The sequence below is a fragment of the Nicotiana sylvestris genome, chromosome 9 (assembly GCF_000393655.2).
Source record: "Nicotiana sylvestris chromosome 9, ASM39365v2, whole genome shotgun sequence".
NCBI lineage: Eukaryota > Viridiplantae > Streptophyta > Magnoliopsida > Solanales > Solanaceae > Nicotiana > Nicotiana sylvestris.
In genome coordinates, this window is record NC_091065.1 from 22,278,918 (window position 1) to 22,297,296 (window position 18,379).

At 38.4% G+C, this 18,379-nt stretch overlaps 1 protein-coding gene across 1 annotated transcript; it reads right to left on the reverse strand.

The window, feature by feature from the left end:
- Nucleotides 1–3,061: 3,061 nt before the first annotated feature.
- On the reverse strand, nt 3,062–12,875 carry LOC104213808 (uncharacterized). The gene is made up of 11 exons (XM_009763355.1): nt 12,604–12,875; nt 11,854–11,884; nt 11,743–11,756; nt 11,582–11,632; nt 9,670–9,739; nt 8,878–8,950; nt 8,690–8,757; nt 4,372–4,492; nt 4,134–4,173; nt 3,600–3,667; nt 3,062–3,456 (listed from the first exon to the last, which is right to left on the reverse strand). Exons 1-11 carry the CDS (start codon nt 12,832–12,834, stop codon nt 3,450–3,452), a joined length of 774 nt encoding a protein of 257 aa, XP_009761657.1. The 5' UTR covers nt 12,835–12,875; the 3' UTR covers nt 3,062–3,449.
- Between the last annotated feature and the right edge of the window lie 5,504 nt (nt 12,876–18,379).

The window sequence follows — 18,379 nt, forward strand, 5'->3', positions numbered from 1 at the left end:
AAGAGGTTTACACCCGAACTTCTCATGGAAGGGTGCCCACTCACGAATCCCCACCATGTGGGGGAGAATCGCGCCCACCCACTCGCGGATATTGGCAACCAGCGAGAAGGTAATTTCTCGGCTGCAAAAAAATATCCTCATCAAAGTCGCCAAAAGGAAGACGGTCAACGACCGTCTTAAGAAAAATCACAAAGTAAACAGTGGGAAACTCACGATCGAAATTTCACGTCTCCGGAAACCCTGCCGAGTTCGCCACAAGGTGCTATGTCCGCACGTAGAAGTAGCTTTCCCAAAAACGGCGATTAGCCTTATTATCCATCTTCACCACCAAACGTTTGGTTCCTCGATGGTGTAGATGAATCATCGTACCCCAAAGAAAATGAGGGGTGAAGATGTGGAGCATATGCCCTAGGGAAATTCCTCGGCCGGCCAGTTCCGCATACTTGATGAGCATAAGAAAGAGCTTGTACGCATACGGAGAGTGTTGGGTCGTGCACACTTCATAGAATCGACAGAAATCAACCACCAGAGAAGGAAGGGGAAGCGTATATCCAACAATAAAAGGATACGCGTAAAACGCGCAGTATACCGGGAGGTGCAAGTGCACTATATCCCTCCCCGTCGGCACCATTTCGATATGAGCGGGGATTTCCCACTTGGCTTTGAGCACTGTGATCGCCACCTCATCCATAGTAGAAGGAACGGGCGTCGATTCATCTCCGGCAGGGCTATTAAAATCAGTCCTCACTTTTGTCGGGAGTGAAACCACCTCATCCACCATCGGAAACCACCTCATCCACCATATCCCGGGAGGTGCAAGTGCACTATATCCCTCCCCGTCGGCACCATTTCGATATGAGCGGGGATTTCCCACTTGGCTTTGAGCACTGTGATCGCCACCTCATCCATAGTAGAAGGAACGGGCGTCGATTCATCTCAGGCAGGGCTATTAAAATCAGTCCTCACTTTTCCCGGGAGTGAAACCACCTCATCCACCATCGGGAACCCCTCATCTTCCACCACCTCTACTCCCTCCTCAAGTAGGGATACGTCATCCTCCGGCACCGGAGCACCAACAACCTTGTCAGAATGGGAAGAAGTGCCAGCTATTTGTTGTCTTTGATTGAAAGAAATGAAAACGGTGAAGGGAAAAAGACAATGGTCACCGCGAATTCTAGCAGAAGTAGAAGTATGAGGAACTAGAAAATGAGGAGAAAGTTTGCAGAACTCTTTTCTTAAAATAGTTGAAAAATGCAACATTCAAATGAGGGGTTCCCCCTCTATTTATAAGGGTATAAATGTCCTAAGCGGGAAAATCAAGAGCCGCCAATTAAGAAAGAGAAACAAAAAGGCATGGAAAACGACACGATGCCTGGGGAACGTGCGCCATAATGACGCTTGAGACGTATTTATGACCTCTTGAATTGACTTAACGGTCCAATTACGAACTGACGTAACGGTCTGATGTGGTTCTCGAATCGTCACGTCGCTATCTCGCCGTGAGGATCTTGTCCCTTGTGTAAGGCATACAGATTTCTCACTTTTCGAATCAACAGAGTTCGCTCATCAAGCTCGCCAAGAGGCGACCCCAACAGGCGGAGGAACTAACTCTATGGGTCAAAATCTATCCATGAGGACTGATGCTAAAAGAAATAGTAAGGGGTCGACTGAGATGTGGTCGTGTTCGTAAGGCATAACAACGATAAGCATCTCGGCCATTGCCAAGATTGAGCCATCACTAAGCTTGTACGGTGAAGCACGTGTCGAAATGTTTGAGGGGAATAATGAAAAATATAATCAAGAGATAATATTCTGGTTAAAGATCGTTGGACAAGTGGGAACATTGGTAGTATAAATAAAAGGTAATAAGGCAAGAAAAAGGGGTTGACTCCTAAAAAGAAAAAGGAACAGAGGAATAGGAGAAGATCTCCGACAAGGTAAAAGCCTAGATGTTGGTCGCATATCTCTGTAATCGCCATCGCTGATTCAACAAGGATAGATCTTATAATTGTCAATAGCATTCCTTCCCTCTTAGCTCTTACAAGTATGGAACAATGTATCAAAGATGTAAGCTTATCATTTATATTTGATGCCTTTTTATAAACTTAAGAAGAGCTATATAAACTCGACCTCGGTCGATTTTCATGTTCACTATGCTTAGGTCTAGAGTTAATTATGTTTGGCTAAGATTTATCCTTCACTTCATCATTAATTGGTTTAACAAAAGGTTTAACACTTTTTGGTCAAACAGGAATGACTTGTGTATCAAACCTCTCATCGGGGTCCGCTTCCTGGGTAGCACCGCTAAACTTACACTCTTAAGTATTTTGTTTTGGTCCTGCCCAACTTGAAACCCTTAGACTCTTAAGTATTTTTGGCACTGTACGACGACAATAATTTACCACTACCAGAACTATCATTCGGTAGTTTATAAACGATATCTAACATTAGTTTGATCAAACTTAGCATACATCGTGAAATGTTCAAAATTAGCCAAAAGTTCAGGATACGGTAGAAGATTAATTTACCCGGCGTTTGTTAAAACTTTCCAATTGTCATATATGAAAAAATTCAATATTTAATGTGCTTACGGTTTGGCATATAGTTTGGATTAAGCTTTCAACTGACGTCTAACAAATTAAGGGTTTATCAGTTTTCTTAAAAGAGAATTATCTACAGCGAATTCATTCATGAGAAAAGACATCCAATTAAAACGAAAAAAAGGTAGAGAGCAAATTTCCTGCAATACAGACTAGATAAAACTTTGCAGGGAGTTGCATCATCATAAAAAATGGTATTATATGATCTATTTTCATACACATCTTACTTTTACTATTAATTGGGGGGTACTCCACGTAGACGTACTGCTTGATGAAAAACAAATAGTGAATTTGTTTATTTCTATTGTTAAACCTTTTTCACGGCTTGATATATAATTTGATAAGCCAATAATTTTTTTCATATTTCAGAATAGGGTTAACCAACATTTAACTTATCGATTACGATAAATTGGATTGGATTTTGCTATTTATTTTTTTCTCTGCAGTAGCTCAACCTGACATGAGCACGAACCCTTCACATGCATTAACAATATCATACAACATATCCATTTTGTATCCACATCTCTAAATATGAAGATTCTTGTCAGGACCCAAAGATGCTTAAATACAAGAGGCGGCAGCAAAACAGCATCAATTGGGGTGATTTTTGTTCCGATAAATACTCTGGCCCCTGTAGTACCACATAAGTTGAGGCTTTATGAAAAACTTAAAATCGCACTTTCAAGATATGCTTCTCATGTAAACACTCTGCCCAGAAGTACTGTAATTTGTGATTCTTATAAACACCAACTATTTGTCAATAGTAGATTTAACTCAAAACCTTGCTCGTCAATAATCGATAACTCGCCGATCGCTCTCATTCCGAAGATGTCCAATAAAGTCCTGCTCCTAAGCTCTGCGATTGAAGAGAGATGTCAAATAGAGGGAATGCAGTTAATACGAGTTTATTCAAATGCATGCAAAGAATATTAACGAAGAGAGATAGATAGCAATAACAAATGCTGAAACGGACGAGGAACAAGGTAACCATTCACTCACCTGCTCATGTAAGAGTTGTCTGTGGTGTTAATGATAATCTTGTCCCCTTCTAAGATATGTTTTGGTACCTAGAAAAGGGGTAAGATGTAAAGAAGGAAGTCGAGAACTTGCACAGCTACTTCAACTCCATGTGATAGATATTGCTCGATATACATAATTCACATTTTCCGAATGAAGACTACATGATTTAGAAAACATCAAATCATTCAAGAGCCCGATGCAAAAATTAGGTAGTACTTGCAAAGGTCAGAGAGATGTGGAAGAGACAGGATTGACACATCCAAAATAAAGAAAAGAACTTAAAACGTTTGTGTTTTCTCTTTCCTTCTTTTTCTAATGAGGTGGGAGGGAGCTTATGTCAACTATTGCCTTGGAATCCAAAGGTGAAGCAGTTCCCAAGCAACATACCAACATCAACCATCAGAGCTTCCTCAAAAAGTTGAAAATGAAAAGAAAAAAAAAAGAGGGGAAACCCCAGAATAAAGCTATCTCAATCCATGATATAGCTGTTGGAAAATTAATGCTACAGTTTACCTGCACAGTGAGACCATTGTCCAGCAAAACCTTCTTATACCTATCAATAGAAAAGATTACAATTATTTTTATCAGAGAGAGAATACATAGGAAATAGCAAAACCTTCTTTATCTGCAGAGATGTGACAGTAGTCAATTAGAAAGTGCTGTTAATTCCAGGAATGATTTACCAGACAAACTCAAAAAGGTTCTTTCAGTTGCATGAGAAAACTATCATAAGGATGAGATGCTAACATACTGTGGAGTAGCTGACGCCCTCATGGGAATTTCAGATTCAGCAACAGTACATGTTACTCGTGTAGGAATTGATGCAGACATTGCTCTTCCATCATACATTTGCACACTGACTTTCATATCATCTGTGAAGAATTTATTTGTCATCTTTTAGCACAATTACAAACATGTCAGAAAAAGAAAAAGCAGCAAGAAAGTTATAGCAGCAATAATGTTAAAGAAGAGAACATGCTAACTTCATGGGAAATACGTCGATAGACCAGGAGGAAATAAAGGAACATTTAAACCCCCTCCGATTATAGTTGTTAGAGCAGAGGAAATGAGAAAAGAAAAAGGAACATTTGCACATAAAACATCAATAGGAGCTACACAATGACAAGGCAGACATACAACATTAAGACGGGAAAGTTAAATATTTGATAGACTTATTTTTCACTGCTGGTATCACTATTGATAAGGAAGGGAAGCCTTGGCGTAACTGGTAAAGTTGCAGTTATGTGACCAGGAGGTCACGGGTTCAAGCCGTGGAAATAACTGCGAGAATGCACGGGAGAAAAATCTATTTTTTAACAATGGCACAATGAGTTCTATATATAATACATATTCTACTCCTACTACATATGGACTAGGACATATTCTACTCCTACTCATTACATATGGGACTAGGATTATTTACACATAACTATCTAACCCTCCCCCTCAAGCCGGTGCATACAAATCATATGTACCGAGCTTGTTACATATGTAACTAATACGAGGACCAGTTAGGGACTTGGTAAAACTATTTGCAAGTTGATCATTCGACATACAAGGCCACTAGACTCCCCCTGAACAACAAAACCAGGTGGTTGCTGATAAACAAAAGTTGGCCGAAAAGTTGCCGTACAAATTTGAAAATAGTGAGACTAAGCCGAATTTCACACTACAAAATAGGTTCTAAAACACCACTAGAATACATAAACATTTTTTGGGAATTACTTTCACGCCGGCAAATCACTTTTCACATCGGAAAAAATAAAAGTTGTCAGAATTTGATATAATTTTATATGGGTAGGCTCAGAATCACTAGACGAGTAAGTTGTCCCGAAGAAGTTTTGTCAAAAAGTGGCCGGAATGGCTCACACGCGCTCAGAAAGTTACTGTAGCTCGCCAGAACCCTAGTTTTGGCGGGGCGTGGAGGTGCGTGACTTTCTACGGAGCGATTGACTAGAGTTTTGTCGTCTTTTCCGAACAAGATGGTAGTATTGGTTTTCGCACAACACTTATCGATGAGGAGATAACGCAAATCAATCTTGAGTCGTCAACCGGAAAGACGCACAGTGATTGACTTTTTTGTTCCGATGGGACTGGAATTTCTGGGGTTTGGTCGCACAAGGGTTTCAGATCTGATGGTGGTATTGGTATATGCACAGTACCACTGTAGCAGTGATGAACCCTGGGAACAAGACGAAGTTGCTGGAAAATTGCTTTGCGATGAGACCTTTCTTCCCGGATGTCGGTGGAATGATGCACAACGATAATTTTCTCACCGAAGCTCTGATACCATGTGAGAATGCACGGGAAAAAAAATCTATTTTTTAACAATGATACAATGAGCTCTATATATAATACATATTCTACTCCTGCTACATATGGGACTAGGACGTATTCTACTCCTACCTATTACATATGGGACTAGGACTATTTACATATAACTAACTATCTAACAATAACCTCTTGCAAAAATGCAGGGGGTAAGGTTGTGTACAATAAACCCTTTTGGTCCAGCCCTTCCCCTGACCTCGCGTATAGCGGGAGCTTAGTGCGACAGGCTGCCCTTTTTATCACTCTTGATAAGGAATTGAGATGAATAGCATACTGTCAAAAGGACAATCTCAAGTAATATAGAGCCCCAGGATAAAGGTGAAATAGTTGTACTTTATTTCTCATTCATAAAAACCTATATAGAAAGTGGTTCCACCAGTTGCTTACCATTAATAAGCAAAGTCAAAAGATACGAAAACCCCTCTTTATAAGTTGTGCAATCTTTAAAAAATTAAACAACGCGTAAGTCTTTTATCTACCTTCTGACTATGCCTAACAACATGATGTTGGAAATATTTCCTCTACAATAGGTCAATCCCTCTTTGAACATACTCATCAAAGAAGTAGAAGTGGTATTATTTCTAGATGAGCACACAAGGGTGTGGCCTAGTGGTTAATGAAGTAAAAGGAGAACTCACGTTCAAATCCCAGTAGAGGGCATAGTAACGTGGAAGCTACTAAATAAATGCTACAATTCAACCAATACCATACCAAAAAGCTACCTCAAGTTCCACACATAGCGTGGAAAGTTGATTATGTAGTGTGGGCTGTGTTAAGACACACTGTTAGCATAGAAGTTCAAAAGGAAGTGACAGAAGCGAACAGTATGGGGAGTAGTTCCCTTAGCATATTTTAGGATCGTATGAGCAAGAAAAATCTAAGAGCATATGGGAAAGTCGAGGAGTCCTTTGCACAAACTAGTGCAAACTTTTGTGTTTTTTCTACATTGAGGGACAGATGATTTTTTGCTTTTTATAAAGAATCACTTTTTAAATATGAAGATTCTCCATTTTTTAACTCATCTTGTACAGGGAAGATTTTCTCTTCTTTTGTCCGGATATGCAAGACAAATTTTTTTTCCAGTGGTATATGCAAGACCTATTTTGTTGAGCACAAAGACTGCATGAGTATTTACAACAGGTTACAAAAAACTCAGCCCGTTTCACTATAGGAGACTGAGAAAGAACTGCCAAAGCTGTGACGCCAAGAGGCAATGTATGAATAGGTGGGTTCTTTTACCACTGAGAAATCCCCAAGGGCCAATGACACACTGTTTGAAACTCGGTGGATAATGCCCCTCCAACTTAAATAGCAGGGTTTTATATGCTGTAGGGTTCAAAAATATGAATAGGTGGTAGACATCCTCAGATTCATCAGCACACATATGACACCTATTGTTATAGTACCATCCCCCTCCTCTACTATAGGTTATGTTGGGAGAGAGCAGCTTCATAAGACGATCCAGCAAAAGATGCAACTTTATATGGGCTTTGCTTCTCCAAATCTTCTTCCAAGGACAATATGATGTTAGATGTTATATTCTCAGTTGAAAATCGGAAACTTATTGAAGGAGCTAACAGTAAAAACTCCACTTTTCTAACGCTTCCATTTAAGAGAATCTGGAATGTCCGATGAGAATCGTACAATCTCCACATTATAGTAATTGTCCTGATTTTAATACCCTGCTTGCCTACGAATAAATTCAAGTCTATCAGGAAAGGATGCGGCAGTAAACCCAGCAGCTTTGTCTAGAACCTCCAATCATTATAGCTCCTCCTAAAATTGACTATCCCAACCCTGCTCTGTTTTGTATTGAACCACCTAAGCTCAGTACACAGAGCTATGCTATAGAGTACGGGGAACAAGTTCTTGATAGGTGTACCAGGCATCATGCCAAACCCCAGTTTAGCTTGATCTGCTAATTCCTCGCACAAACATCTAACATGTTTCCATACACCCCCACATAGTACATGTTTATAAGGGACGTGCACCCTTCATTCTGAGAGCGCAACATCTCTCTCCTTCAGCACTTCTGTCCATAGTACTCCATCAGACTGACCAATCTCCATAACCATTGGCACAACAGGCTTTTCTTCTGCCCTTTTAGATCCTTCACTCTCATTCCTCCTCCTCAGTCAATAAATTTACTTAATAAAAAGGAACAAGCTTCCAGAAAATCAAATGGCGCATGATATTTGTCCAAGCTTGACAGCTACCTACCTGAAATTCAACGATTCCAATCCACAATCCATGTGATGTTTTTATGTACAAATCCCATGCAATCTGGATGAGTTCTCTCTATTATATCTTTTTTGAAGTGGAAAATAACACAATGGAAAAAGAAAATTTTAGAAAAGAAAGGGAAAAGAAAAAGAGAATATAAAACTTTTAACAGGGAAACATGCACCAGCACTTTGTTAGAACAATTCATGCATTCTATGTAGGTGACTTGTGCGCATCCCATATTAGAAATTCAAAAGCTAATTCCCATCTTCCTTAGCAAAGTTATGGTTTCCCAGTCAGTATTACCAAAATCTGAAAAACTTTCATGAGCTATATCCTTTACTAAATAATACATGACATTTCGTCCTCAGCTTTAATCGTTGACAATAAGGATCTTGCAAAGTTTTGGAAAGACATATAAGTAATTGCACAACATAAATATAAAAGCATATGAATATAGGGCACAATTAAATAGTTATATCTAATCTTCAGCATATGACACTACGTAAGAGTACCTTGAAGGTAGACATGAGATTCACCAAACAAGTGTTTTGGTACATCTAGTTGCTCATAGGTCTTAGGCCTGCATAGGATTGAAAAAGATGAAGAATGGACTGAGATAAAGTTTTACTGATATACATGTATCTGATCATGTCTATGTACAAAAGTCATACAAAATAAAGAAGTGCAGACTTAAACTCACTCCATTAGTACAATGTTTCCGGTTTCATCATCTGTATAAAGGTACGTGAAATTCTTTTCTGCAACAAATACTCCTGCACATACAAGACCAATAATGCCAAAATGCATTTGAAATTCGCATAGTATAGCTAATGTAGTCAAGCGAAACAGGCTACTCATCTACAGCAAAGAGTTGGATGTAGATAAGATGACTACTCAACGTATTATTAAAGTTGCCTCATGCAACTCAAGATATCGTCCTACATGAATAAGGCAATTTACAAGATTGGTCCCAGTCTTTAAGTTCTTAACTTCTTGGTAAGCAAGGATAAACCAGTTAGTATGTACCACATGGATCGTATTATCCGTACATTCCGAATCAATATGTATGTGCTATTAGATAGTACCATAATGAATCATTTCAGAAAAAGATTTTACCTCAAAAGGAATCAAAGGTATGAAATGATGTAATCGTGTTAACATCATTTATAATCCGCAGAATACAACTTGTCAAACATTATTGTCAAACCAATTTACGGCAAAAGCACTAAACTTCTAGGTGCCCACCTCTCAAAGAAGGTAAGTGTGTAACCCTCTAATTCTATAGCCAAAACACATTGCAAGCTTAGGATTCAACCTTAAAAGATCAAATTGTTCCTTCATTGAGCCTAAGCTCACACAACAAAATGCAAAAGCCTTAAATTACATGGCACGAACCCCTTATTAAGAAAGATACATAATATTTTGCACAAGACAAGTTACACAACAAATATGATGGATGAGTTTTTGCAACTAGCGATGTGGAAATTCATACTTTCAACAGGTTCATCTGTACGAAATCTTTCATTCGACTTGCTTCCACTATCAACATCACGGAGCTCCACCTAAAATGTTTTGGCAAAGAGCAGAGGTAAGTAAATAATAAGATGTTTGATTACTGATTAATAGATTTTATTCAAAGAAATGAGACATAAAAGATAAACATTATAACAACAGCTAATATCATCAATGATTAGCAAATGTTAGGAAGTTGAGAAAAATAGGTAAGCAACTTAGACGAAGCTTCAGTCTGACAAAGAACAAGGAATATAATCCCAAATGAATTGTAATTCTATCAATCCACAGTTGTATCAAGATTTTGATGAATTCAACAATCAGAACTAATATATCCTTATCAAAACAAGAGTATTGATATCTCACATTCGTGGTTGACTATAAAACAGAGGAACAAAGCCACTAAGCTTCTGGCTATTGACAACCGATACTAACATTAATGTCAATGCTTTTTCTATGGGTTCTTTTTTTCATCGAATAATAGATAACACTAAAATTTCTGTCATCATTCTCAAGCAGGTAGGCAAATTTATCATCCTGAAGACCATTAATGCTGAACACTGGAAGCTTATTGCTGAAGAGAGGTCAATAAGCTTTCACATCAAATAAAGATGGATTAGATGATTCATTCTCCCAAAAAAACAAGAGAAAAGGAGTTGGATTAGATGATTAGTTACTTCAGATTTGCAGATAGTATGCTGCTGAATGCTGGCTAGGGTTTTTACAACATTAAGTACATAAAGAGTCTGACATGCTATTGGTCCACAATCTTTAGTTTACATTTTCTGGACTAGTGGTGTTTCGTCCAAAAATAAAATGATATATGAGAAACCGGAATCATATGTTTCTGCCACGATGAAACTGCAAAAATTTTGAGAAAGCACCACAGAGTCAACATTAATCCAACACATTTTATGACCAGAAGTAGGGCAAAATCATGAGAATCACAATAGGCATCACTTGAGCAAAAAAAAAAAGATTGGAAACTCCGGATACAAGGAAGAATATATTAGTTTCATTTTCTTAGTCGGAAATCAACAAAATGAACGTAATGCCTGCATCTTTGCCTTCTACTCCAAATATATACTTTTGTTTTCTCTTAGACTGACAATCCATAATTTAACTGAAATAAGTCTTACATGATAATTTCATTTCTACGGTACAAGGAAACTAACTATTGGCTTGAGATAAGAACTCAAAAGTGCATGTGACATGAACCTATAAATATCCGAGAAAGTAATCACAAGCCTTCAAACAGCATAAGCAATAGAACATGGTTAAAACTGAGTTGCCATCGGACAACACAAAATTGGAAAACTCTGGGAATAAAAAATGGCAGAGAAGAAAATCTTCCATATTCAACCTGCTTAAAGCCGCCTTCAAATACTAGGTGCTTAGCAGGAAAACTAGAAACAACAAATGAACCTAGGTGCTAACCTAGATTCATCAGCTGTGGAGTTTGGTTCTAGCCTAGACAAAAATTGCCTAATATCCATGTTAAAATTGGTTAGAGCTTTATCATCAGCTTTAGATTGCTTACTGCAATTAATGTTATCCAGACGGATGGATCAAACGAAAGCAAAAGCAACCAAGTTTTGGTCATGAAAGATACATGTGACGAAAGATATTCACAGCGGGAAGAAGCTAAAATGATAAAGAGTGTCAAATGCTCATTTGATTCTATTTACACATATTTGCTTAACATTCTTTACTTATCAAAAATATCATATGTGATTAATAGAGCGCATAATCACATAAGATCAATGATCTGAAGGTGTAATTTCAAGTTCTTGTATTTCACAAAATGGAAGAAGCAAATGAAACTGTGAAATTAGAGAAAGAATCTCAAAATAAGAAGAGCAACATTATATGCATGAGATTAAATATCAAACCTGTATAATAGCTCCTCCTCTTCCTTGGGTTGTGTGTTGTGCCTTTACCACCTAAACAATATTTAATTTCATGAAGATAATCCGCATTTAGTTCACTAATAGAAAGCAAAAATTGAATAAAACTAAGGAGAGAGAAAAGACAGTTATATGCTTAAACTAACCTCATAAATCCTTCCTGATGAAATCAATAGCCAAAAGAACACCACATCATTATTAGTCTATGCACACATAGACATGTAAAGAACCATGTACAGTAATGTAGGCAAGCTAACCTTTTTTCTCAATCACATTTCCTGGCTTCAACTACACCAAAATAAAATGAAGGTGAGCACTTGAAAAAACGAGGAACAGCAATAATTAGCTTCAACTCAAACTTAAATGAAGCATAAGTACAGCATAAATTTTAATAATTTAATCATCGAGATGTCAATCCCAATCTGATTGAGATCAGCCATATGAATTTCTATATGCACCACTCTTTTTTGGCCTGCTCAATAACGTTATTTGATAGGATGAACTGTTCACAGAAGCAAAACATATTTTCCTCCTATTTTAAGAAGAAAAAAGAATTGAACAGTCCCTCAATCTCAATTCATGTGATGGTATTTTGACACATTTCTCTATTTAAAAATAATTGGACTTTAAATTTTTTATTTTACCGTTAATAAGATTATTTATAGACACACAAATATCTGTGACTTATATTAGAGATCGTAAGTTTCAAAAATATTTCTTTCTTAAATTTCGTGCTAGTCAAAATAAGTACTCCCTCTCCAGTCCAGTTTATGTGAACTTATTTCTCTTTGATGAAAACTTATCTCGACAGAATTTATTTCCCTTTGATAACCCCTTTCTAAATTTGGAAAGAATTTAGCTTAAAGTTCACTGGACCCTTTTTGACTTGTTTAGGACCACGAATTCAAAAATCTAGGGAGTACTAATTTTTAACACAATGAACAATTACTGGTAAATTACGAATTGCTAAGACATTAATAGCAAAGTGATTGGAGACGGTAACTTACATCGGCGCCGCGAGATTTGGCACCACGAACTTGAGTGGCGGACCAAGGCGAAGCAAAGAGAGGATCTCGAGATTCGGTGTACGGCGAGGGAAGCGACTGTTTGGAATGAATACAAGTGGAAAGAGCTCTTGAAATCTTTGTGGAATCGCAGTGAGAAGCGGATGAAGCTGAAGAGGAAGAAACAGCAGCTGAGTAGAGAGCTCGCGATATTTTGTTCGTAAGAACTCGCATCTTTTTTCTTCACAGAGATGGCGGCTTCGGGAAATGGTAATTTGAAGGTTATACATTTTTTTAAAAGGTTATACTCTTTTGTTCATTTTAGCTGTTCACTATTGACTTAATAATAATAATAATAATAATAATAATAATAAAGCACACAATTTACTACGAAAGGTATATTTCTCCCTCCGTTTTAATTTGTGTAAACATATTTAATTGGACATAAAATTTAAGAAAAAATGAATTTTTTTGAAATTTGTAATTCTAAACAAGTCAAGAATAGATCCAACATTAGATTTGGGTAATTTAATGAACATTAGTCATTAAATTAGTCACGTGAGACGGCTGCTACTTCCGTTTTGGGTAATTTTGCATTAGAATTATCTCTCAATAATAGATTTTCATCTCCTAATCTAGTATTATGAATTTTATCTTCATTTCTTCTTTGATTTCTGTTATTTTCATGAGTAGCTAAACTCATAGTTAGGGTTGTGATCCAATCCTAGTGTGAGTATTTGATGGGTATTGAATTTTAGGGCTTGAATGTGTATGGGTTAGTGATATTTAGCCTAGTTCTTGCTAAAACTATAGAGTTAGTAGTTGCAAACGTTGATTCATGCATTTATGACTTAGTCTCTACTTGAGAAAGAGGGACTAAGTCTAGGAAAGCTAGACTAACAAGGAATTGGGATGAACTCAAGAAATTGATAGCCCCAATTAAAGGGTTAAACCTAGAAATAGTAATACCCAACTTGAGTTAAAATCACTTGAATTGTATGAATACCCATTTGGACTTGAGAAATCCAAATTGGGCAAAATCACTCAAACTACCGATAGGTATAGAGTGAGTAACCGGGTGTGATAACTATATTACTACCCTAATTAATCACAAGCTTACCCTAGATTCTACTACCTATTAGATATCCCCCTAGGTATAAGTCACTACCCTAGTCCCTTTAAACCCTTGACAATCAACAACAAAAATATTGTACTTAGTTTCAAATATTGCATGCAATAGAATAGAAGTAGAAGTAGAAAACGAACCAACCATTTGTAGAAGTGTAATTAAGATCAAAACCCGCATCTAGACTTGGATATAAACCTAATTCCAAATATTAACTCCCTGTGAATTCGATCCCGACCTAGTTAGGTTAAAACTGCATCGACTATCCTTTCTACTCAGAAGTAGTGTAGGCTTGGACCCGATCAATTTTTGGCGCTGTTGCCGGGGAGTTAGACGGTTTTAGCTATATATATAAGTATTTGTGTGTTTTGTTTTTCTTTCCTTCCATTTTTCTAATTTGTGTGTGAATTGCTTTTAGCTACCAAATGGCTCATAACAATGAAGCTCTCGGAAATTTGCCATTGGGGGAGGAGGTAGATGATGATAACATTGATGAGATTCAACCCGAACCTCAAGTATAAAGGAGAGGCCGACCGTCTCATGATAATATTCCAAACCCTCCCCCACCTTCTCCAAGAGCAGCACACCGGGTGTTGCCCAACGAAGGCTATGCGAGTGTGATAGTCCCGCCCCAGATTAGGACAGACAATTTCCAAATAACAAATGTCATGCTTACACTGTTAGAACAGAGGGGTTTCTTCACCGGAGCTCCACACCAAAATGCCTACAAGCATCTCAAAGGTTTTGCTGACACGTATTGGGGGAGCAAGCAAACCAACGTTTCTGAGGATGCACTGAGGTTAAGCCTATTCCCATTTTCTCTAAGGGGGAAGGCTTTGGATTGGCTAGAAAGGTTACCCAACCATTTCATCACCACTTGGGATGAGTTGGCTGAGAAGTTCATCGCAAAGTTCTTTTCTCCGGGACATATGGCGACGGTAAGAGATGGGATACTTGCCTTTAAATAAGAGCCAAATGAACTGTTACATGAGATTTGGGAAAGATATCGGACGATGGTTAAAGAATGTCCAAATAATGATATGACTGAAGCCATGATCCAACAAACATTCTACCGTGGCATCAATACAACAAACCAATGTGTGGTTAACCAACTCGTCAGGGGGAACTTCATGAACACGCCATATGTCGAAGCATGTGAAATACTTGATAAGATGGCGAATACTTCTTCGGCGTGACAAAGTTGAGCTAATGTGCCACAATGTGATCCTAATGTTATTCACCTACACAAGGAGCTCCATGACTATGGCCAAGCTATAGCCGAGTTGACTACTACCATGAACCAATTGGCCAAAGCTCAGTTGCAACAAGTTCAAGGGCCAAAACAAGTGAATGCCATGGAAGGGGTAAATATGATGATCAACAAGAGAAGGCAACAAGGTTAACAAGTTCAAAACAATTCGGACCAATTTGAGCAAAGTGGTAGTGGGTACAATCAAGATGATTCATATGATGATCAAAGTGAAAAAGTTCAATATGTGAACAATTATCAGGGTCAACGGGGTAACTGTAACGACCCGAGCGGTCGTTTTGAGCTCTAGCACATCATTCGACCATTTAAGGCCATGAGTAGCCTCACTTCAGGTATTTTGACTTGTACGCATGGTTGAAATTGAATTCCGGGAAGTTCGGAGTTGATTGGAAAGAGAATTCGCATTTCGAAAGCTTTAAGTTGGAAGAATTGACTAAGGTTTGATTTATAAGTAAACTACCTCGGAATCAGTATTTGAATGTCCCAACAGGTTCGTATGATGATTTTAGACTTGGGTGTATGTCCGGATAGGGTTTTGGACGACCTGGGAGCGTTTCGGTACCTATTGTGGAAGTTAGCATTTTGGAAGAATTTCATAAATTTGGGTTGAAGTGCATTTCAATGCTATCAATGTCTGTTTGGGATTGCAAGTCTAGGAGTAGCTCCGTATGGTAATTTTGGTATTGGGAGCACGTCCGGAAGTTAATTTAGAGGTCTGTAGGTCATTTTGGAGTCATTTGGCTAAAGTTAGAAATTTGAAGGTTTTTGAGAAGTTTGATCGGAAGTGAACTTTTTGATATCGGGGTCGGATTTCAATTCTGGAAGTTGGAGTAGGTCCATAATGTCAAATATGACTTGTGTGCAAAATTTGAGGTTAATCAGACGAGATTTGATGGTTTCGGCATCGAATGTTGAAGTTTGAAATTCTAAAGTTCATTAAGCTTGGATTGGAGGACGATTCATAGTTTAAACATTGTTTTATGTGATTTGAGGCCTCGAGCAGGTCCACATTATGTTTTGGGACTAGTTGGTATGATTAGTCGGGGTCCCGGGGGTTCCGGGTGGATTCCGAATGGTTAACAGATTAAATTTGGAATTTGAAGAAGAAATGAAGCAGCTGCCTTCTGGTGTAACCACACCTGCGAGGCTTGAGCCGCAGATGCGGAGCCACAGAAGCGGCCACGAGGGTCGCAAATGCGATTTTGGGCTGAAGTGCAGAGACCGCAGATGCGGTCATCTCGCCGTAGAAGCGGGACCACACCTATGGAAGGGAAAGCGCAAAAGCAGTAGGGGCAGCTTGTGGAAGACTGCAGAAGCGGTAGTTGGGGCTGCTCCTGCGGAACCGCAGAAGTGGTCAAGTGACCGCATGTATGAAAGTTGGGGCTGGCAGTGTGTCTCTTTAAAGCGAGGGGTTTGGCTCATTTCAACCCCCATTTCCTCCATGGGAGCCGGTTTTGGAGCAACTTGAGAGTGCTATTTTCACCACCAAACATGAGATAAGTGGTTTATACTAGTTTGAGTTAAATACATCGATTATGTATATGTTTTAACATGAAAATTAGTATAAATTTGGGATTTTGAGGGAAACCTAGAAATTTGGTATTCTTGGATTTTGACCACGATTTTGGGAATAAAATTGAGAGTAAATTATATATTTGAATTCATGAGGTTGTGGGCAAATTTTATCTTTGAAAAATTTCGGAATCCGGGCACGTGGGCCCGAGGGCAATTTTGTCAACTTTTCGATCGGGGTTAGGAATTGTTATAAATTGGATTATTATGAGTAATTGAGCATATATTAATGGGTTTGCATAATTATTGGCTAGTTTTGGAGTGTTGTGCATTGATTTGAATCCTCAGAAGGGCGTGGAATGCCGGTTATGGAACTTCGGAGCGACGTGAGTCTCCTTTCTAACCTTGTAAGAGGGAATTGTCCCCATAGGTGAATTAATTGGATATGTGCTTCTATTTGTAGGGGTTACGTACGCACGAGGTGACAAGAGTCCGTGTGTAGCTACTATTATGATGTAGTCTTGGACCCAAAAGCATACTTTACTTGGAATAATTGTACCTTATTGACAGTTTAAATTTCTTTAATCGTATCGAAGTGGTAAATGATTTTCTAAAAGAGTTAAACTTCGTTTTCTCAACTTGTAAAAGAGAAATTGACACCTCCTTGAATAATTGTTTCCCTGATGAAGTCTTGATTGACTGTTTGAATGTGTGTTTCTATGCGTACCTGCGTCGCATGTATGATTCGCGAGCAGGGTAATAGATGCATCTATGGTTCGCGCCATTCGACCCTCTGGCATTGCACATTTTATTATTATGTTGGATCGGGCCGTATGACCTCGGCTTGATTTGTGCATGCTTGTATTGCTTGCCTTGAGATTTATAGATGTTGGTATTTGCCTTCCCTGGCCTGAGATGAATTGATAAATGATGAAATATGAACTTGGACATTTCTCTTAACCAAAGAATTGCTTACCTGCTTCATGTTTATTGAGTTTACAGTTTCCTTATAAAATTCATGATTTTTCTCGTTATCGATATATTATTATTGTACCACTAATAAGTGTCGAAGTTGACCTCTTGTCTCTACTTCTTCGAGGTTAGACAGGATACTTACTGGGTACTATCGCGCCCCCTTTTTTTCCTCCGTGGAGAAAAGTCTGGGTTTTGATGTTCATGGGGGTAATAACTTATTTCCTTTTAGGATTTGGGTATTTGAAGAGTCGCCACCTAACGGATTATGGTGCGTTAGGGCACCTAGTGCAATTAACTCTTAGACTAGTTTGCATTACCAGAGATTTAGGGTAAGGGCTCGAAATAACCATGAGGGGAAGGTGTTAGGCACCTCTCTTGGTCCACAATGGTGGGTCCCGGCCGAACTTATAAATATGAATTAGTCATTTTAACACACAAACAGTTTTAACACGTACTTGCAAGTAAAGACATGTTTTGACATTCTAAGCACATGTATGATTCAAGTAATGAAATAAAAGAAAAGGTTTGACAAGTTGCACATATATAAAGGAAAGTAAATTTATTTAAACAACGGGAATTGGGAAAGAGGGGTCCTAAGTTGTTTAGCCTACAGGATCACCCCACACAATGCCCGATAATTACTCCTCAATGAGGGGCTACACATGACATTAGCGCGTAGTCATCATATCTTTACTACCCAATTCCCTCCCCTTGGTCATAGCCTAAAGCATTCTAATAACCTTGAAAGTATCCTATACGTGCACTACCCGTCCCTTCCTTGTGGCCCTGGAGGTATTTATGACCTCTAATTTAGGTAATTCTAGAACTTTCTAAGGTTTTAAAGGATAAAAGTCTAGGTGTCAATCAAAAACAATTAGTACTGCATTTAAAGAGAA

Bases quoted from the DNA above. Each gene is read 5' to 3' on its own strand.
- LOC104213808 (XM_009763355.1), bottom strand. From the start codon at position 12,834: ATGCGAGTTCTTACGAACAAAATATCGCGAGCTCTCTACTCAGCTGCT. The intron at 11,885-12,603 runs GTAAGTTACCGT...ATTTTGGTGTAG, and splicing joins CCAAATCTCGCGGCGCCGAT to TTGAAGCCAGGAAATGTGAT. The intron at 3,668-4,133 runs GTAAACTGTAGC...CCCCTTTTCTAG, and splicing joins ACAATGGTCTCACTGTGCAG to GTACCAAAACATATCTTAGA.